General features: G+C 37.4%; 1 protein-coding gene across 1 annotated transcript in view; it reads right to left on the bottom strand.

Moving 5' to 3' along the window:
- The window catches only part of LOC124594185, a 148,460-nt gene that overhangs the window by 99,199 nt on the left and 26,102 nt on the right, over positions 1–23,159 (bottom strand). The window contains exons 3-4 of the mRNA XM_047132545.1: positions 4,584–4,714; positions 482–614 (exon numbers count right to left, since the gene is read on the bottom strand). Coding sequence (XP_046988501.1) covers positions 482–614; positions 4,584–4,714 — 264 coding nt within the window. The remainder of the gene's footprint in view (positions 1–481; positions 615–4,583; positions 4,715–23,159) is intronic.

Raw genomic sequence — 23,159 nt, 5'->3', positions numbered from 1 at the left:
TTTAAACAGTAACTCTGGGAATACACTACAACCTCTTATTACTTTTTCTTTAGAGATCATGAGGGCATGATTATATTAATTACAGTGGACACAGAGGCATTTAAACAGCCCTTCTTCCCATACTCCACAGGTGAAAGGATGGGAGGAAGCCCTAATAGTTGGTGCAATGGGAAGTTCCCTCTGGCATGCACTTCACGGTGGTTTGCAGAGTGTGGATGTAGATGTAGATGTAGATGTCTTCAAATGCCAAATGTGAAAATATTTACATTATTTATTTATTTCTGTTTTAGAAATACATTAACTACTTCATCACCATCAACAATGTGAAACAAACTTAAACTCTTATAAAAGCATGAACTTGAGGGGGAGTATTTTGCTTTCCTGCCAACACAAAGAGAAACAGAAATGAGTGAATAGCTTCCTGAATTCCACACCATGAGCAGTTGTAAACTGCAAATACAAGACAAGCTACTGTACTCACTGTGTTGTCCAGTGTTTTCACCACATATCCGTGGTACTATTGATGCTGCACCAGACACAGTAAAAGCATCATCTACACAGTTGCCATTAGCATCTGGCTGTGCAAGAGAGAAATCTATGAAATCCAAGCGAACCTGAAATGTGAAATAAGATATTCCAAAATGTAGATTTCAGTACTAGATTTATCTTTACATGGACTCCATACATTTGGAATAATAAACTAAACAAAATCATATTTCACATTCAGATTTTACATATTTTCTATGTGCTTGGTAATTGCTCACCACTAATTGGACATTGGTGATAGATCCTTATATACATCTTAACAATACTAGGAAAAGGATAGGTTGCTACTCACCATAAAGATGACCTGGTGAGTTGCAGATAGGCACAATGAAAAGACTGTTACACATCATAGCTTTCGGCCAAAGCCTGCTTCAGCAACACACATATGCACACAAGCAAGCACACATCACACACACATGATCGCCAGCATCCGCAGCTCTGACTGGAGCAATCTATCCTTTTCCTAATATTGTTGATATTCGAACATGGAATTCCCGTTGTCTCCCATGCATATTATATTTCATCCTAGGTTTTCCATCAAAGTAAACTGTAAAATAATGTTTTCGGTTACTGTAGCAGAATTATTTCCTAAGAAGTTCAGAAATAAGTTAAATTCAGTTCAGGGAAATATTGTTTTTGCCACTTCATAGAGACTTCATATTTTTGTGATGACTACAAGGAATAATCTAGGAACTATTTTATTGAGAGTAAAAAATACAAAATTCAAAAATTGTCATAAGAACTTTGCTATGAGATTTGTTTTAAAACAGTGCACTATCATTTGTATTTCCTTTTCCTACTTGACAGATTAAATTCCAAATTGGACTGAATCTGTAATGTGAGATCAATTTTTTTTAAAAAATCTGTTATATTGTTTAATTTACTTTTATTTACTACAGTGTTTTTGTTACTGCTGTTGTCATATCAGAAATTAGAATAAATATAACTAACTTCAGTTTCACTTACAATAAAGCCTATCCCTCAAAAGTTTTATAGCAACTGACACAGAACTTTACTTTTTATCTATGATATAGGCTGACATTTCCTGAGATTTTTAAAAATGAGCAAAACAAGTTGCAGAATCTACAAAGTCTGTTGCACCTATATTATTTGCAGTATCTCAGTCCCAGTTGTGTAGAATATTATCTAAATGATTTGTGTCCAGCTTCAGTCAAAACCTCAAAAAAATCTGTATTTAGCATTGGCTGTATTTCTGATTGGCCTTTGAGCTGCCTTTCTCCATTTTAATGTGCCACCCTTTCTCAGTGAGTGACTGATAGATCTGGTGAGTAATGAAGTGCTGTACACTGTAGACTCTACAGCCAGGCAATGATATCCAGGGATGTACATGGCTTATTTGGATGTGTCAAAAGTGTATTTCATAGTTTTCAAAAGCTCACAGGAAAAATTTTGGAAACAGGTTTCAAAACACCATGCCATGATTCTATAGGATATGTTGGATTTTATGAGTTTGAGTGAACACTGAGCTTAGAATAATTCTTCCCTGAGAGTTGCCCGTTATTACACAAACTAGGGAGGAAGGGGGGGGGGGGGCTATGCAAACTACTGTTAAAACTTCAACAGTTTTTAAAATATTCTTGCATTTCATGTTAGCAGCTGAAGATTTTGACAGAATACTTCTTTCTGAGTATTCTTCCATGAATTAGGACTGACTGCACTTCTACTTTTGAAATATAATCAAAAGTATTTGATTTATTTCCAACTTATGTATATACAGTCAATAAATACACCTGTTTCATCACAATTATAAAATATATTGGTCTAAGCAACACAGGTTTCATTTGTAACCAAAGTGTGCAAACTAAACAACAAACAAAACATTGACTGTAATCAATTAAATCATTTAGTTACCATCCTCTGTACCATTATTTCACAAGGAATAGTGTCTCAGTCTTCTGCTTTTAAAGATTTCTATATTTTAATGTAAAATCTCTGTCCTGTTAGTAGACAAAAATGCAACATGCATGTGGAAATTGTTCCTATAGCCTATATTATATCGTTGTCCTGCATATCATATTATGTTCTTATAGCCCATATTATCTCACTGTACTGCACATTATATTATGAATTGATCTGGTTCTTATTTTTAAATGTAAATGCTCAAAATATTGAATGACCTGGAATGTAAGTGTAAATATGCATAAAGAGTTCTTTGTATAATTGGAATATAGTTTTACAACTGACTTAATGTTGTCCAGATAATTTCTGAATTGTCTACATTACATGTTTTATCATCATGCAAATGGCTAAATGAGCTTTTAAATAGCCCTAAACAAACATTACTGTATACTGTTTATTAGCAGTGGCCTGAAGTTAGCAGCAAGTCTTACTGTCAAAAATTAGTGTACAACTGACAACAGTGAATGCAGTATTATATGCTGCTGAGACGATGACACTAGGAAGAAATGGGGCAGAACAACTCGAGAAAGAAGAGAGAAAAATACTGAGAAAAATACTAGGTCCCAAAAGAGGTGGAGAGAGGTGGATGCGAAGACCTAGGGAAGAATTGTACCAGAACATGAGAACAATATCTGGGGAAATCAGACTCATAAGGGCAAGGTTTGCTGGACATGTAGTTAGGATGAGTATGGACAGAATGACGAAGAGAGTGTTGGAAACAACAGGGAGGACAAGGGGAAAGATAGGAACCAAGTGGGTTGTTGAACTTCAGAAGGACTTGTTGGAATTGGGGATCAAGGTCGAAGGAAAGGAAAATTGGAGGAACAAATATACACCAACAAATATGCCGGAGATCAATGACAGAGAAGAATACAGGAAAAGATTAAAGTCACCAGTGGATCTGACAGGTGAAACGGAAACTGAAGATCTCGGAAGAAGAGTGGAAGAGAAGAAGAGAAAAAATGAAGAGGTTCTGGGAGAAGAATGCAGTCCACGAAGGGTCTACCTGTGGTCCTGCAGAGGCTGTAACACAAGAAGAAGAAGAAGAAGAAGAAGAAGAAGAACTAAACTAGGTGAAACACTCAAGAAAAATTTATTAAATCTGGATAGATTCCATCTTGCATTAAATTCATGTCAACAGTCATGGATGTTGTAAAGGGACACCCTCCTCTAGCATTACTTTTCCTCGACAGAAGTAGTCTATACCAGAACTAATTTTCAAATTTTGAACAGGTCAGTATTATTTCAGCTGTTTTTCTAAAAACATTCGTATGATTTTGTACATGATGTGTTATATTTCAAGCTAAATTCTGTAAAAAGAAATTACTTTATTTTCTTTGTTACAACTGATATGTACTAGCTCTAATGTACAGTCGAAATTATTTATTTTGGAAACATCTTAAATTACTAAATATTTGGCACACCTAAAATTTCTGTTATTAATTGTGCAATTTTGTATGGTTTACTCTGTTTGTTTCTGGATTGATTTATGAGATAATAATGTAAACTACTAGAATTTCACTTGTCAAGAAAATTTGTAAACTCTTTGGAAAATTGTTGATGTCATGGCGTGAGGAAGTAGTTTGGAAGAAAAAAATGTAATTTTGGCTTTGTCAATGTGAAAATTCAAATGACAGTGTGATATAAAATGTGAGACAATAAATTATTGTGAAAACAAAAATTCTGCACAGGCATTATTCATATTTATTAATGTCAATTGGAACTATGAGAACCTAAACTATGAAAATTTCTGCTTCAAGAATGAGACTCTTGGACATGAAGAACTGGAACTGACTATGAGAAAAGAAACTAAGTAAAAAGTTTATTGTAAATTTTACTCCTTTCGTATTTTTGAAAAAAGAGACTTAAGCACTGACAATAGTAGTGATATCAACAAAGTTAACGGGCGGGGGAGGTCACAATGTCCAATGTTGTTATATATCAGTTTGTCACATGATATTCTCAGAACTTGATAACTCCTGGCAACCTCAGACCTTTAAACTAAAACATAGATTTCAAAATAACAGAAATTCTAAAGACAGGTTTTAAAATGCAAATAAAAATTTAAATGACACAATTATCTAATTTATTAGGTGATAAATGTGAATGGCTCTTACCTGACAGACATTGCTATTACACTTGTTTATGGTGATGGTGCACCTGGTTCCTCCCGTATATGTTGCAGGATAATTTGGATTGACGAAATATGTACAGTTGATTCTTGATGATGTTCCACATGATCTGATAACTGAATAAATATAAAAATCTTACTGAACACACAGTATCATAACAAATTGTGATTGTTTGAGTAAATCTGTGTTTTAAAAATTATGTAGTGAAGACTATTCTTTCCTCTCCTACACACACACACACACACACACACACACACACACACACACACACACACACACACACACACACAAATGGAATAGACACAGTTCTTGGTAGAATGGTCGCTGGCGATGTTAGCAGCCCATCAACTAATCAATGGCTTTGGTATCATTCAAAATCTGCTAATAGCCCAGGGAATTTTATGCTTCTGGAATCAGGAATGGTGGTGAGTTGTAGTGAAAACTGAAACGTTAAACTTAGTTTTACTTAAGATGTACTATAACTGGCAATTTTTAGAAAGCTAACAGAAATATTCTTGAGACCTTATCTGCTGAACAATCTTTGTATCATTTATGAAGATGCTGGTGCTGCTTTTGGCAAACTGTCACAGATGGTTCATATGGCTCCAAAAATAAAACCTCACTAGATAAAAGGGGCGGTCAAAAGAAATTGAGGTAGACTGATAAAAGTAAGTAAGCTGTTTATTATTTTAAAAGTAACTGCTGTATTTGTTAATACATTTATCACACTGTGAGACATGATGATCAATGTCTTCATGGTAAAATGTCTTCAGCTGTGTACGAACCAAGACTGTATATCTGAGGCAAATCACCGGCCACAAATGTCGTTCTTCAGGGCTCCAAAAATATGAAAACTGTTTGGGGAAGAGCAGGACTGTATGGAAGATATCTAATAACTTCCCAACTAAACTTCTGCAGTGGAGCTGAAACAACCTTGGCAACAAGTGGGTGGACATTATCCTGCAACAGAATGATGCCATCTGTCAAATATTCCTGGGTGTTTTGACTTGACGGTTCACTTCATTTCAATTTTTGCAGATTGTCCATGTTCCACTGTGTGTCAATTGTGGCATTGTATTCTGGACCATCAATGTGCAGCAGGCATTGCTTTCAACAATAAAGATCATTATAACTTTTCCAGAGCTAGCAAGCACAGCTTTGGGTTTTTTCATTGGTATATGAAAAGAGAGAGAGAGAGAGAGAGAGAGAGAGAGAGAGAGAGAGAGAGAGAGAATGTGATTTGTCTACTTTTTTCAAAAATGAGTTGTGTATGCCGTCAGATGTAGGGTTCTATGTTGTTCAGTATTGTTAATCAACCAGTGTGATAATCTGAATAGCCCATGTTCTATAACTCATTTTAGATTAGGCACACAGGGAAAGAACATGCTAATGTCTCTCACTACAAGGAGCAACTGTGCTTTTCCCAATCTTGTGTGTAACATTTTAGATTCCTTGTGGGTTGGCAAACAATGTTGAAGCAAGAAACAGCGAATTTTCCTTTATTGTGCATTATTAGTACTAGTGAAAATAATTGCTTTGATTTGAGACACTGTTTCATAATGCAGGTGTTGTAAGTGATTGATTTCAGCTGCGCAGAGGTTTGCATGGTCCCTTCTGCCGGAGATTCAAGTCCTCCCTTGGGTATGGGTGTGTGTGTTGTTCATAGCATAAGTTAGTTTAAGTAGTGTGTAAGTTTAGGGACCAATGAAGTCAGCAGCTTGGCCCTTTAGGAATTCACACACATTTGAACATTTGATGGATTTCAGCTTTATTAGTATATCATTTATTTGGAATGATGAGTTCTTTATATGAGGATGAAAAGCAGATGCCTTCAGATTCTAACAGTGTTAGGAAAAGGCAAGTATGAGGGTGAATTAGTTCAGTATTGAAGGACTTAAGTGTTCAGTTGAACAGACTAGGAGAAGATTACAACTGTAAATTAAAGTGTTTTGAGGTACTAAATGCTGAAGAAAGATCAAATCTTATATGAAAATTTAGTGATATGGTAGACTGGAATCAACAATCATTGTATCTAACAGATCTCATCGCAATTTTTTTGAGTCGTCAGTCTTCTGACTGGTTTGCAGCCCACCATGAGAGATGGGAGTAGCAATTATTTTCTGGATGCCTTCTTCTACAATTATTGAATTATTGCCCTCTACAGCTTCCTAGTACCCTGGAAATTATTCCCCGATGCCTTAACGAAAGTCCTGTCATCCTGTCCCTTCTTCTTGTCAGTGTTTTCCATATATTCCTTTCCTCACCAATTCTGTAGAGAGCCTCATCATTCGTTATCCTATCAGACCAAATAATTTTCGACATTATTCTGTAGCACCACATCCCAAAGGCTTTAATCCTCTTCTCTTCCAGTTTTCCTATAGACCATGTCTCACTACCACACAATTCTGGGCTCCAAATGTACATTCTCAGAAATTTCTTCCTGAAGTTGAGGCCTATACTAGCAGATTTCTCTTGGCCAGGAATGCCTTTTCTGCCAGTCTCCATGCTCTGTCTGCCTTAAGTTATTTTTCTACCTAGGTAGCAATATTTCTTAACTTTGTTTAGTCTGCAATCCCCAATTCTAATTTCAAGTTTCTCACTGTTCTCATTTCTGATACTTCTCATTACTTTGGTCATTCTTCAATTTACTCTCAAACCATGTTTTGTACTCATTAGACTGTTCAATCCATTCAACACATCCTGCAATTTTTCTTCACTTTCACTGCAGATAGCAGTGTCATCAGCATATCTTATCATTGATATCCTTTCACCATAAATTTTAATCCCGCTCTTGAACTTGGAATCCCTATATGCAGAAAAGCCTTCATGGGAGTACTTGGAGTAAGAGGTTAACCATCAATACAGTTCAGAAATTTTTGAAACTGGACAAGTCTTCTTGTGCTGAAAGAGGTAAGTATGAAAGTAAGCCATTGGAAATTAAGATAGAAGTGGGAATAGTAGTTTATGATCACATTCCTTCAAGGGTGGACAAAGTCATCACAGCAATGAGAAGACCAAGAAGTTCCATCTCCCAGAGGAGCTTTTGGTGAAAAAATTGCATGAATTGTTCCAGGAAAAATATTCAAATTTTGCCATTTCATATGAAATGCATACAACAGTATTCAAAACCAAATTCAGTATAGCTTTCTCATATGCAATGAATGATACATGCTGGGAAACCAAGTGAAAAAATTGCATTAATTGTTCCAGGAAAAATATTCAAATTTTGCCATTTCATATGAAATGCATACAACAATATCCAAAACTGAATTCAGTGTAGCTTTTGGGTATGCAAGGAATGATACATTTTGGGAAACCAAGATGGCATCCAATATTGAAAAGGGTACAAATTGTTCAGTGAAAACTAATTTGTTGATAAAGGAATCCAAATTTGTTCTACATTACAGAAACAGTACGATACAGAGAGTTCTGGTGATGTTAACTTAAATTTCTCAAATTGGGAGTGTGGCATGTTTACATGTAATGGTCATCAGATTGCAACTGAAATGTTTGCCAGTGTTGAGTTCTCAACAGTCTGATGTGGAAATGTGTAAACAGTATTCTAAAATGCTTAAAAAATGATGCAAAGATGTAGTACCAATCTAGATGGTATTACTAATGACAACAGTCCTGAACATATTAGGTCAATGAAGCAAGTGCATTGCATACAGAGTAAAAACACAAGTCTTTCAGCAGAAAATAGTCAGGTCATGATGCAAAGCCTCCTTAACATTTCAGACAGTAATAATAGTGACAACAGTTGTGAACATGTTAGGTCAATGAAGTTAGTGCATCGCAAACAGTGTGAAAACACATGTCATTCAGTGCAATTGAGGAGAAATGAGTGCAAGGAATTGCGAAATACATACTCAACACAGAAGGCCTACATAAAGTCAAGTGCTTAAAAACACATAATGTTCACTACACGGAGTGTACAGGAGACAGAACTACCTTCAGGTAAAGCAAACTTTAGAAACAAACATGTGCAGATAAACATGAATTTCAATTCCCAAATTTCCAGTTTTAATGTAATGAATACTCTGACACCCATGGACGTGATCTTGCTGGAACCTTACGTTATGATTTTTACATAAATGTTCCTTCCATTGTCAAACCAGAGGCACCTTTGGATGAAATCACAAGAAACATAAATGCTTAAAATCTCTCTAGTTCATTACAATGTACAATAATTATTGGGGGCACCAGTGATGTACATAAAAATGAATTATTTAAGACCACTAACAATTTGAAAGAAATGTTGAACTTTGCTTGGACAACACCTGTAATTGTTGTAGGGATTCCTCATAGACATGACTTTATAATCACTTCTATTGTAAATGATGAAATCCTCAAGGCCAATAGACAGTTTGAAAAGATCTGCAAAGCATTCTACAACTCACATTTCTAATCTGTGGAGTCCCTTGAGAGAAAACACTTTACACAACATGATCTATATCTAAATATTAAGGGTAAGACATTGCTATACAACCCAAGACATCATAAATTCATTAGGTAGATGCAAGGATGATGAGCCCATTACTCTCCCACATCCTTCTTCCCAGTCAACAGCATGCTGCTCTGCACAGCAATCATCTTCAGAAGCAACAAGACAACTCACACCACTGACATAACAACAACAGTGACAACTAAATTGCCTCTCAAACAAAAATGTCACCACCAGGCTACAAAAAGGATTTTTTATTGAAGACAAGCAGCAACCAAAAATTGAGGTGAGCAATGTGGCAGTCCCCGAGGACAATAAATCACTAGAACATCGAGGGTATAACTAGCAAAACTGCTGAATTAGAAGTACTTTTGCTTGATCAGCTAATGATATTTCAGTTTTATGTGTGAGTGAAAGGAAAATCAAGCTTTTACTGTTAGAAAGGCGCTAGAAAGGCAGGATTTGAAATTATTAGTAGCTTCTGTAGAGAGTTTTATAGATGGAGGAATATGCATATACACTGAAGATCCAAAGAAACTGGTACACCTGCCTAATATTGTGTAGGGTCCCCTCAAGCACACAGAAGTACTCCAACATGACATGGCAGGGACTCGGCTAATGTCTGAAATAGTGCTGGAGGGAACTCACACAATGAATCCTGCAAGACTGTCCATAAATCTCTAAGAGTTCGAAGGGGTGGACATCACTTCTGAACAGCATGTTGTAAGGCATCCCAGATATGCTCAATAATGTACCTGTCTGGGAAGTTTGGTGGCAAGCGGAAGTACTTAAACTCAATTCTGGATGTGTGGGGTATCACTTTGTCCTGCTGTAATTGCCCAAGTCCGTCAGAATGCGCAATGGACATGAATGGATGCAGATGATCAGACAGGATGCTTACGTACGTGTCACCTGTCAGAGTCAGATCTAGATATACCAGGGGTTCAATATTGCTCCAACTGCACATGCCCCACACCACTACAGAGCCTCCACCTTAACTGAATAATGTGTTCTATTCACATAATTTATCACCCACTGTCCATGAATGCACTAGACTTGGAAAGACAACTAAAACTACAAACATTTGATCATAGTGTAGAAGTGATTGACACTGGATTCCACATCATGAAGCAATAAAATTTAGTGTAAATAATGCACTCAGCACAAATTCCAAGAAAAATGAGAAATACTTCTACAGAAGATGTATAAATAAGGACAACATTAGGATTTTTAATCCATTGCTGAAAATTTCAAACTGAGATTTGGATACATATGACAATGCAGATATGAAGTTCGAGTCATTTTTAGCTTGTTACAAACATAACTATAAACTGCATTCTCTCTAAAGAAAATGGAAGTAAAAACCAGAACTAACACTTGGATAACACAGGGGATAACAGAATCTTCAGGGCAACTTAGAAAACTAATTAAATGAGCTAGGCAAAATCTAGTATGTAAACTGTTAGAGAAAAGTGTACAAGAAAGTCACTGCACTAGTAAAAACATTAAGCAATGATACATACATACATCAACAGAAACAAGGGTAGCAAGTAAATAAATAAATCAGTTTGGAATGTGATAAATTAAAATCTTAGGCAGAATCAAAGCAATAAACATCAACATTGTTCTTAAAAGCAAAGGCAAAACTATAAAAGATCCTTTATAAATTGCCACTATATTCAATAGCCACTATACAAGTTTCAAACAAAATCTCATAAAAAAACAAAATCACATAAAGGCTAAGCATAACACCTCTGCAAATCCGAAAAATATATTTTTGTATGCTGTAACAGTACAAAAGGCAGAGAATGCAATTAGCACAGAAAAAATAAATTTTCCTGTGGAACAGATGGCATTCCTGATGAAGTAAGTAAACACAGGAACATTGTTCCTCCCCTTGTTGATATAATTAATGCTTCTATCAGCATTGATACTTTCCCTAGAGAACTCAAGCTTCAAGCTGCCCATAATAAAACCATTATATAAAAACAGTGATCCTTATGATTTCAAAAACTACAGACCTTTATCAAAGTTGTCGTCTTTCTCAAACATTTTTGAAAGCATAATGAACAAAATGTAGAATATTTGCCAATGAACACAATTGTTTTTAGAAAAAATATATTAGCTAAACTGCTATATATATAATTTCCTAAGGCGACTGATGACCTCAGAAGTTAAGTCGCATAGTGCTCAGAACCATTTGAACCATAATTTCCTAAGACTTGTTCTCAATTCCACTGATCATAATAAAATAAACTGTGGATTGTTTTTAAGGCTTATCTGAAGCAACTGATGTTATTGATCATAAAATTTTACTTGACAAACTATACTGTTATCGAGCCTGTGGCACTGCTCATATGTGGTTGAAATCATACTTATCTGACAGATACCAGAAAGTGGAAATAGTTCCCAAAGTTAAATCCTTCCTTTCTGGATATGAGAAAGTTACTCATGGAGTACTCCAAGGATTGGTGTTGAGACCCCAGTTGTTCTTGATATTCATAAATGACTTACCTACTTATTTAACACAAGCTGATGCTGTACTATTTGCTGAAGATAGCAGTCCCTTTGTTAAAGCTCAGAATGTGACTGACTCACACAAAAAAATAGAAATAACAAATGAAGAAATACTTAAATGGTCTAGAGCAAACAGTACTTGTTAATGAGAAGAAAATGTTATGGATGAATTACAGGCATACATCAAATAAAGTAATCCCTAACATAATAGTGAAGTTAGGTGAACAGAAAGTACTTCAAACTTCAAACACTAATTTTTTTTGGAATTTGGTTAGATGAGCATCTTGAATGGAATAAACATATGAAACGACTCAATAAAAAACTAAGTAAATGCTGTTATGTATGAAAATACTCAAAAATTTCCGCAGAGAAGAAACAATGATGAGTGCTTGTAATGCAATCATGCATAATATACTGTGATATGGTGTCTTATTTTTGGATTTTTCAAATCTAGCATAACACTCCTTTACTACGCAGAAACAAGCAATAAGAATTATAAAAAGGATTGCACGTAGGGAGTCCTGTAGGGAAATATTCAAAGAACTTAAAGTTATGACTCTTACATCTATTTATATCTATGAAAGTATATGCTTTTTGAGATCTCATCCCCACCTCTTTTCTTTGAACAGTCATTTCCACACTATGAAACTAGACACAAAACTGACTTCCACGGGGAAGTACATAATAAAAGTCCTGTATCAAAGAAATGTAACATATCATCCCAAAATTCTTTTTAGTGCCCTTCCCTTAAGAGTTAAAAAGATACCAAAGCTGCACATTTTTAAAAATGAGCTTATGAAAATACTTATAAGTGAAAGCTTTTACAGTGTTGATGACTACATAAATTTTATGAATTTGAGGACATCCATAAATTAAGTTAAACATAGCCATGCATCACTAGATATAATGTAAAATTAGAATTTGTTATCTTTATGTATTTGGTTATCTGTTTGATTCTGTCCGTATCTGTATGATTCACTTCTGTTTATGTACTTAATTACCTGCATGAGTTGTATACAGGCAACATTATTTAAAATTTGTTGTATCAACATATGACAAGTCCTATATCATTTTATATGATAAAACAGATGATCAATAAATCAAACCTGTGATAAGTACACTGGTGAGACGAAAGTGCTGAATGCAATGTTGACATGAAGAATCCAATTCTTGAAAGGAATTAATAAAATCACCATTGACCAGAAAGTATACTGAGTCAAAGCTGAAACATTTTATTCCACAAAGAGAAACGCTCATTTAAGAAGCCAAAAGACTAATGGCACAGAAGCAATCTCCATGGACTACCAAAAAAGTATGCTTACCAAAATAAGTACTAATAACATCTATTAAAAAATACATTTATCTATTTATTCTTCCAATATTCATCAATATGCAAATACAACTTCAATGTTCTAAACTTATGGTGAAGATATTGGAAGAAAAGGGACCAATGAAGCTGTTTCCTTTTTAAAGCACTTTGTGACAGAATTATTGCATAAGAAAGTAAAGTATACTGAAGTATTTTGGGATCCGTGTTCAGGCCAGAACAAGACTTACACTGTACAAGGCATCTTAATTATCTTGTGAGTGAACAAACTTTTGGAGACAGTGTTAAGTAACTTCCCCTATTGGAGCACACACTTTTATGGATTGTTGTAAGAATATGAGACTGATTAACATATGAGCAGTAGCAGAAGTTCCAATGGACTGGGTGTGGATCATGGCTGACGCTCGATGTAAACCTAAGCCTTTTGATGTTGTGGTGATCAGCCAAGATATACAAAACTGGAGATCATTTCCCAAGGAGAAATATTTGAGAAAATGGCTGATGCTCGATGCAAACCTAAGCTTTTTGATGTTGTGGTGATGAGCCAAGATATACAAAACTGGAGATCATTTCCCAAGGAGAAATATTTGAGAAAATGTCCTTTCCTAACAAGGCCTATCAGAGAGGTAGTCATCACAATAAAATAAAATAAATTAGAAAAAATCGCTGCCTCATTCAAAATCAATAAACTTACATTAGAGTTTGGATTTTACATTGGTGAGAGAGTCACAGTGACTTCAAGAGCAGCAGTCTGTAGAAAATCCATCCCCTACTTATGGAGGTAAAGTGTAAAAATATTGTATTATTTTAGAATAACTTTATATAATGCTAATAACAATAACAATAATAATAATAATATATTTAAGGGCAATCTCAAAATAAAAGTATCAGTACCTCCAGGTTTGAAGGAGTATTGCAAACAACAAGCTAGAGTGTTTTACACAAAACTTTTACACTACGCTGAGAAGTGCATGTTGGGACTCTGTGATATTATATTTTATTCTTATTACCAACATCACATGAAGATAAAATAGCAGACAGAACTGCTTATGGAAGCATTTTCATTGTTTCAAACATCGGTTTTCATTACAAAATAATCTGATGTATAATGTTTAACAAAAAATACAGTTTTACTTACACATCTTCTACTCTGCTATGTACAAGAAGTATGTTTTTCTCTTGTAATGCATGACATAACTTTCAATATTATGCCAACAGAATTATAATTTAAATATTTACGGAATCAATTTAAATTAAATTTAATGTATATAACATGTCCTCCCAAATGACTTTTGTTCTCATTAATTTTGTTGATTTGCTCTCCTGAACAATATGGTAATGTGAGCAAAGCATGTCCTTTTCTTATGCTCTTCATCTGCTTCCACTGTTGATTCTGATACTTGCTCTCTGCCTCTATACTTAAAATGATGTTTCATCTTCCATGACAGTATGGGGGAGGAAACAATATTTTTCATCATGATACTGCCCCAAGTGCTCAGTGATGTCAACTTTCTGTTCAACTTCTGCTCCTCTGTCAGACTGTTGGGAATCCAGATTTTCTCATGCTCTGTCATGAGAACGTGAACCATACCATGATTGATGCCCAATATGAACTTCCACCATCCACCTTGAGTCAATTCTGTCAGCATCCACCACAGTGATGACAGAAGGGATAATGACACGATGAGCCTGGCCTGGCTGACTGCTGTATTTTAGTGACACCTGTCTTTCTCGAAATTGTTTTCTTTTTTTCTGCACAAATACATGTGCATGTGACATAATGTGTTTGCCTTACACATCAGACATTCAGGCACGAATTTCATTTCCTGACACTCTTATCACAGTCAGTAACTGCACAACACCTTGCTGTTCTTCCATCCTGGCCTCCATAGTGAAGCTGAATACACATATGACGCACTAACCTTACGACGAACATGCTTAATAGAAAAATGGCACCGCAGTGAACATTTACACTGTTCCTTTCTGATTCCTAATAGAGAGCACTTCTATATACACACCTACCTGCATTACCAGCATCCATGTCATGCTTGTTAGATAGTCTTTCTGGTGTTCATTTGACTACTCACTATATAATGCACTCAGAAGTCTGGAGGAGACATTTATCCAACAGTGGATGTGAAATAGCTGATGATATTTCCTTTCATTCTTATAGGGGAGCTACAATTACAAAATCTTAATTTGCTGAGGCTAGCTATAAGATGACATGAGCTGACAAGTTCATTTAGTGGATACAAAGGTAAAACAAAATTTTATCAATCAAAGGTGACTCATGGAATTTCAGCCACCTAAATTGGAACAATTTTCTTTGGTTGCACACAATGTGCACTGCTCCATTTATGAGGTCTGAATGTTGCGTCTTAAGTGAAGCTGTTTCATGGAGGCATCCACGATGAGAGTGTTTAGAGTGAAAATTTATGGTTGTATTGTCGCCAATGATGATGAGAGAGAATGGAAAGACTAAAACTCCCTTCTGACTTAAAGCCTACTCGTCTTGATTAGCATGAAGGGGTATGCCAAGATCTTGCCATTTCCAGTGTATGAATAGTCACCAACAGTGTCATATATTTCAGACCATAGGGAATTACAAAAAGTTAGTGCGCGATGGCACATTGTCTGGTGATCAGGAAAGTTACAGTATCATCTCTGTTCCTCTTCCTGAGCGAATAATTGTAATTAAAATTTCTGGCATCACTAGTCCTTGAACTAGGTGCCTCTAGGTCAAGCATTGCAGATTAAATTTCTACATATCATCCATTTGGCAACGGCCTTGCCGCAGTGGATACACAGGTTCCTGTGAGATCACCGAAGTTAAGCGCTGTCGGGGGAGATCGGCACTTGGATGGGTGACCATCCAGGCCGCCATGCGCTGTTGCCGTTTTTCGGGGTGCACTCAGCCTCGTGATGCCAATTGGGGAGCTACTCGACCGAATAGTAGCGGCTTCGGTCAAGAATACCATCTTAACGACCGGGAGAGCGGTGTGCTGACCCCACGCCCCTCTTATCCGCATCCTCCACCGAGGATGACACGGCGGTTGGATGGTCCCGGTAGGCCACTCGTGGCCTGAAGACGGAGTGCTTTTTTTTTTTTTTTTTTTTTTTTTGTTAACCTATCATCCATTTCATATTGATTGGCCCCCGACTTTGAGCTCATATTCTGGTCACATTGCATTGCGAAAATGTTATGACTTGACAGAACCGCAGAAACGTCTGCCTTTTTATTTAATGTGTGGATATTACATTTTAGCCGAAGTGGGAGCGACATACGCGCAATACTCGAGAGAAACTGCGCTTTTTCTACCTTTTTTAGGCGGGTCTCGGCTTCAAGGCCGCATGAAAATCAGATCGTAATTATGAGAAAAATTCCTTGGCACGGTTTAAATATACAACCTTGATCTACTCACAGGCGGATTTTGGTTATTTTCTGATTACTCGTTTCATGTCAAACGCAAGACGCTGCGATTGGCCTTACCGTTGTTAGATTAGATTCAGTTTTCGTTCCATATACCCAAAAAATGAGATGATTCTCGTGGGTGTGCTACTGCGATGGAGAAGGCACTGGTGTTAAGCTTGAAGTTTTGTTGTTTACATCATGTGTGGTTCAAATGGCTCTGAGCACTATGGGACTCAACTGCTAAGGTCATTAGTCCCCTAGAACTTAGAACTAGTTAAACCTAACTAACCTAAGGACATCACAAACATCCATGCCCGAGGCAAGATTCGAACCTGCGACCGTAGCGGTCTTGCGGTTCCAGACTGCAGCGCCTTTAACCGCACGGCCACTTCGGCCGGCCATCATGTGTGTTTACGAATGAATACTCCTCGTGTTTGTTAGTCAAGATTCTGTAAAGCAGTTGTGTTAGTAGCGGCAATATATGCGAGGTTGGGGTGGAACATAGTCTTCACACCGGCCCGCCGCTACTGTTGTACATTAAGCGCCCTTTCTTCAGCGAAGAACAGCAATTTCGTAGTCGCATTCTAGTACAGCACTGCCGCTTTCAGATTTTGTTACGAGAAAAGGGAAATTTGCAAATAAATGCTCGATATGCAAGCAGCTCACAATACAAGGGTATTTGTAAGGCACATTTCAACAGTAAACGGAAAAGTCGGTTAGCTCGAATAAATTTTGCAGTAAAAATTAATAACTGAAATAAAACCTAACTTAATCTTTTTCACTACTGGCTGAAGTCTCGCTGCTGCTATTGCAGTAGTCTATTTGGACCAGCAACGGTTCTATTGCTGTATCAAGACTGTTTGTGTATATGATTCACTGAATTCCTCCAGACATTTTGGGGAATACTTTGCACAGTGGAGCGACACAACTATAAAATATCATTTATTTTAAAATTCTCGTCCTCCTTTGCTACCTTGTTTTTGACAAACACACAAATAAGTTCAATGGCGTCCAATTAGCAGTGCGCTACAGCAATCACAGAAGTTTAATTTCCTTGTCCACTGATCGCAATGTACTTTCAAAAAGGTGTTCCTGCGCCTCGAAGTGCGGTCGCGCGTGTTCCTGTAGGTCAGCTTTAGTAAATTTCTCGTATGATGTGTATTATTGCTTTCCATCCGTTTAGTCATAGACTCCTTTCTCCATTTCGTAGATGGATTTCGTGAGACTGGATGTATCATCGTATGATACGGAGCCTGATCTAAAAAAATCGCATATTTGTTGGGTATTTTTTCCGGAATGCTCCTAAACCACTCTTCGTACTGTCTGGCATTCATTTCAGAATGGTAATCTGCACTTCCTATTTGCGCAATAGAGCATAAGCCAGCAATTTGTACGAACCCTTCTTCGTCCCCAATGTGGCACTTTATAATCCTTTTTATTTGAAATCCTTCTTTCCAGTCTTTCTACTCTTGAACCTTCCTCTGTAATCGTATACATTTTCTGATGCGTAACGCATTCTTTGTTCCCGCCAACCAAACTTTCTGGAATGATTTCCACCACACCAACTCTCATCGGTGTAATAAACCCAATGTTGTGCAAGTGTCTTATTTCCCGCAAGAACGCGTCTCTTTTTCCTGCTACTTGGTGATGTTTCATCAGGACAGGTTTTTTGTTGAACTTTTTGTATCTGAAGCCCAATTTTCGAATAGCACGCCAAAGGGTTGTTTCACTCATGTCAGGAAAATCTTCCACTTCAATCTTCAACTTTCCGAAAACGGCTTCCACTGTTGGAAACTGCTTTTCCACACAGAAGCCATGGATTTTTCGTCTTGTGACTCCCTGTGTAATCTTGTCCAATACAAACTTCTGTCGCCTGCCACAACTCTTTTTTGGTGATGCAATACACGAAGTTTCTCTATATTCTCTCGAAATTCGCTTCACTGTACTTTCACTAACACCGAGACACTCGGAAGTTCTCTTTATTGGCTGTGATACGGAACTGCTCGCGCCCTGTCCTTCTTTGGCGTTAATCATCATCGACTTTCCACAATTCCGTAACTCAGGGCCTCCCAACCTTTTCAGCTGGCGGACCCCTTCTTCAGTCGAAAAACCATGGCGGACCCCTAGTCAGTCAAGAGCACAGTAACTTTAAACTTCAGAGCAAAACCCATGGGAACCGAAAGCTTCTTAATGAATGTGCCATGTTCCCTATGAGCCCTCCCCCCCCCCCCCCCCCCCCCCCCCCCGAAGTATCAATAGTCTTTGGTTTAGAGATGAAAGAAAACAACTTCAAATTAACGATCCAATTTGAATTCCCACTGTATCCAGACACTTACTAGTGGATTTACTCCCTTTGTTCAACATACTATAGCCTGATTAATATTACTTGGTAATTGACATTTCACACGTTGGAGCTGCCTTCCTACAAGAGCAATCGACGTCACGTCCAAACTGTTCGCTGTTGACAAGCTGCCGCCTGTGGTCTGTTAACTTCCACTGTTTGGCAACTGTTGTGTAAGGAGCATGCATATTTCATAACAGTCGTGTGTCTGTGTGTGTGTGTGTGTGTGTGTGTGTGTGTGGTTTTTGTGAAATCCGAAGAAAAATGTTCAAATGTATGTAAAGTCTATGGGACTTAATTGCTGAGGTCATCAGTTCCTAGTCTCACACACTATTAACCTAAGTTTAACTTCCGCTAAGGACAACACACACACACACACACACACACACACACACACACACACATATGCCCGATGGAGGACTCGAACATCCGACAGCGGGAGCCGCACCAATGTTTTGGTTTGTGTTGCCGACTGTCAAATATTATTGGCAAAGATCGAATGTTATTGCCAACTTTCGAGTGCTATACACATGTTTTTCACAGGAAAAAAAATAGTGATGAATTTGATTTTCACATTTTTATTCAATAATATTACTCATTATTTTACACGATTTGGTGAAAGGTGGCCGCGGACCCCCTAGAAAGAGCCGGCGGACCCCCAAGGGGTCCGCGGACCACACGTTGGGAAGCCCTGCCGTAACTGATGTTTGATTTCATACAAGTACAAGGCAACTAATTACCTTACGAGCACTGTCTCACACGTGAGACTCTCACGTGAATACACAACAACGAATGGGAACAAGATTGTTTGCTACCTGATGGGACACCGCGACGTAAACACTGCAACAATGAATGAACAATGTAGTGTAAATATTGTTCAGAGGTACGGCAACATAGCCCATGCGAGCATGCGGCCCATAGAAACGCAAAAGCAAATAAACTGAAGATGTGGTATTACCACTATATGTAGATTTATATGCATAGAAACATAACAGCTGTGAGAGGAAATAGCATAGCTTAAATTTACACTTTTCGTCTTGCTAATATGTTCACTGACATTGCAGCAATCTACACCCGCCATGAGTAGGACAAAACGACTTATTGGAAGCAGGGACAGTTCGTCAGGAAGTTGAGTATGGTTGTATCTTTAAATCGTGAAAAGGAAATTTTTCCTTGAATTGCGGTCTGACTACTATCTCCCCAAAATTGACACTCGCTAAAAATGGTCGAGAAAGCACGCTTTCTCTAAAATATTACCACGTATGCCACCCCCTTTTCAACTAAAATGTAGTATTCATGCACCAAATAAAAGAAGACATTTCCACGATTCCAGAAAGGCACAACATTTGGTGTGACCAGAATAAGAGTTAAAAGTCAGGAGTCAACCATTGTGAAATGGATAGTAGGTTATGGAAGTGGGTAGCAGGTAAAACGCATGAAGAATATGAATTCAGTGGTGTACTTGAGGTATTCGGTGGGTTAGTGATTAACGGGCAGCCGTGCGGTTAGAGGCGCCATGTCGCGAATTGCGCGGCCCCTCCCGCAGGAGGTTCGAGTCTTCCCGTGTGCCCTCAAACACTAATAATCATCATCATCATCGAGTCTTCCCTCTGGCATGGGGGTGTGTGTGTGTTGTCCTTAGAGAAAGTTAGTTTAAACAGTGTGTAAGTCTAGGGACGATGACCTCAGCAGTTTGATCCCTTGGTAATTCACACACATTTGAACATTTTTGCTAATAAGTATACAAGATCAGAACTGATAAATCTTTTTCTTTAAATGTAAGATTTAGTAACCACTTGCATAATCTATGAAGCATTATGATGTACAATGTTTCAGTTGGTTTGTACAGATAATACAGTATCATCGTAAAATATAGCTACATACTGACAATATGCGAGATTGATGGAATTTGTATTTACATTTAATTAAAACTAGAGTTAAGCCCATGTGAAATACACACACAAATCTCTTCTTCAAGTTCCCATACATAATTTGTGGACCTTCTGAAAAATACTGCATCTTCTGTCTGTTCCGTCTGTCTCAGTTACAGCCTTAGCACACCATAATTACGTAAGGAGAAACTAAAAATTGGATAGAAATTGGATAAAATTACTTCTTAAATTCAACAACCAGAAGCTAAACAAGTTCATATTATTATTATTATTACCATTATTATTGTTACTTTCACTACTACTACCATTACTAGTACCATAGTAGTAGTAGTTAGTACTAATTATAGTAGGTGTGCTTACAGCTATTTCTTGCACCTCTACAACTTTTGTGCCACACTATTTGATTAGTTTGGTAAAGATCACATTTTGATATTTCCACTTACTGGCAGCTGGCAGATTTAGTATGATAAAATCTATCTTGTGGCCAAGGATATTATTTCATGCAAGTCGGTTGGCCCCCGTTTAGGAGGCAACTGATTCATATCTAGGTCGTGTAGACAAATATCAGACATTGAAGACCAACTAGTGTATAAAATTTAAACTGTTCATAAATGTAGTACAAAATGCAGTATGGAATTACATTCTGGATACCTATACACAAAAACATAATTGAGGTGACATAGGTCTCTCGTGGCAGTCTAAAAACTTTATAACAAATTATCACATTGCATTAAATCAGAAAAATGTAATAAATTTTAAATAAACTCTAAAAAATGTTTCTTTTAATTATACTAAGGTGTAAATGAAAACGTACTATTCTAAGCAGTATAATGACAAGATAGATATTAAGATTTTCGTCTGCTGATATTCCGGCATGCAAATTTATTCTTGTGTTTGGCCATAAACTATGTATACTATTGAAAAGTATATGGCTGTCTCAGTATATTCTTAGTCTGGTACCGTACGTGTATTGGAAATCTTATCTGTGTACATTCATTAATGTTGTAAATGTATCATGTAGTGAATAACACTATTGCTATATTACCACACAGCCATATGATTACCTAAAACTTTGGATACTGACTTGTCCAATATCTAATTGTACCCATGTATAGAAAAGATGAAAGGGACCAATAAAAGAATCCCTTTTTCGCAGATTGGATAGGAGGGGTGTGATGTACAGCTCCCGACCATAGTAGAGTAACTGGTATAAATATGTAATACCATTTTGTTTTTGTTCATAAATTTCTCATTTTTTCACATTAAGCAAATAAAATATCTGTAGCACATACTTTGGGATATACACACATCAAAAAATATTTTGCATCAACCTGTTCCCAGAGCTCCTGAAGATAGATGTTGATTGTGGATATAGAATCACAGGCAGTCCTCTTGCCTGTTCAGAGATGTCACTAAACCCGCCCAAAGATGTAAACAACCTTGTATAAGCAGTGCATATTAGACGGAGGGGGTTCGACAGCTGATCAGTTCCAGTCATTGTACCAGGGATGAGGTACACGGCTCGTGTTGTCTGTAGTTCCACCATGCCTGGACGGTCAATACCGCGGTTCGATCACGTCGGCATTGTTAGTTTGTGCCAGGAACCCGGTCAGGCTGAACGCCTTAGACACACTGTCCAGTGAGTGCATATAGGTGGAGGTTCCCTGCTGTTTTGGTGTGACATTATGTGGGGGCGACGTACGCCACTGGTGGTCATGGAAGGCGCCTTAGAGGCTGTGCGATATGCTAATGTCATCCTCCGACCGATAGTGCAACCATATTGATAGCATATTGGCGAGGCATCCGTCTTTATGGACGACAATTCGCGCCCCCATCGTGCACATCTTGTGAATGACTTCCTTCAGGATAACGAAATCGCTCGACTAGGGTGACCAGCATGTTCTCCAGACATGAACCCTATCGAAAATGTCTGGGATGGATTGAAAAGGGCTGTTTATGGACGACTTGTCACACCAACCACTCTGAGGGATATACGCCGAATCGCCGTTTAGGAGTGGGACAATCTGGACCAACAGTGCCTTGATGAAATTGTGCATAATATGCCACGACGAATACAGGGAAGCATCAGTGCAATAGGACGTGCTACTGGGTATTAGAGGTACCGGTGTGTACAGCAGTCTGAACCACCATCTCTAAAGGTCTCGCTGTATGGTGGTATAACATCCAATGTGTGGTTTTCATGAGCAATAAAAATGGCGGAAATGATGTTTGTGTTGATCTCTATTCCAATTTTCTGTACAGGTTCCGGAACTCTCGGAACAGAGGTGATGCAAAACTTTTTTTGATGTGTATAGTTTGATGCTTCCTCTATTTTCGAATACATGCTACATTAGGAACATTTCTAAATTACGCTTAAGACAGAGTTTGACATTTTCGACACTCTAGCTTATGGGGTACAAGTACGGAATAGTGCATTCGTTTTAAGTTTCTTGAAGTTAAATAATGGAAAGTCTAATAATTTATTGTCAAAGAAAACGCTGTAAAACATAATAACACAATAGAAAAACACAACATAAAAACACAATAGAAAAACTCACGAAATATACCATTTTTTTGTGATTGGATTCAGGATTTCCTAGAAGAAAGAACACAACATGTCATTTTTAA

The sequence above is a fragment of the Schistocerca americana genome, chromosome 1, assembly GCF_021461395.2.
Source record: "Schistocerca americana isolate TAMUIC-IGC-003095 chromosome 1, iqSchAmer2.1, whole genome shotgun sequence".
Taxonomy (NCBI): Eukaryota; Metazoa; Arthropoda; class Insecta; order Orthoptera; family Acrididae; genus Schistocerca; species Schistocerca americana.
This window is presented reverse-complemented; position numbering and strand designations above follow the sequence as displayed.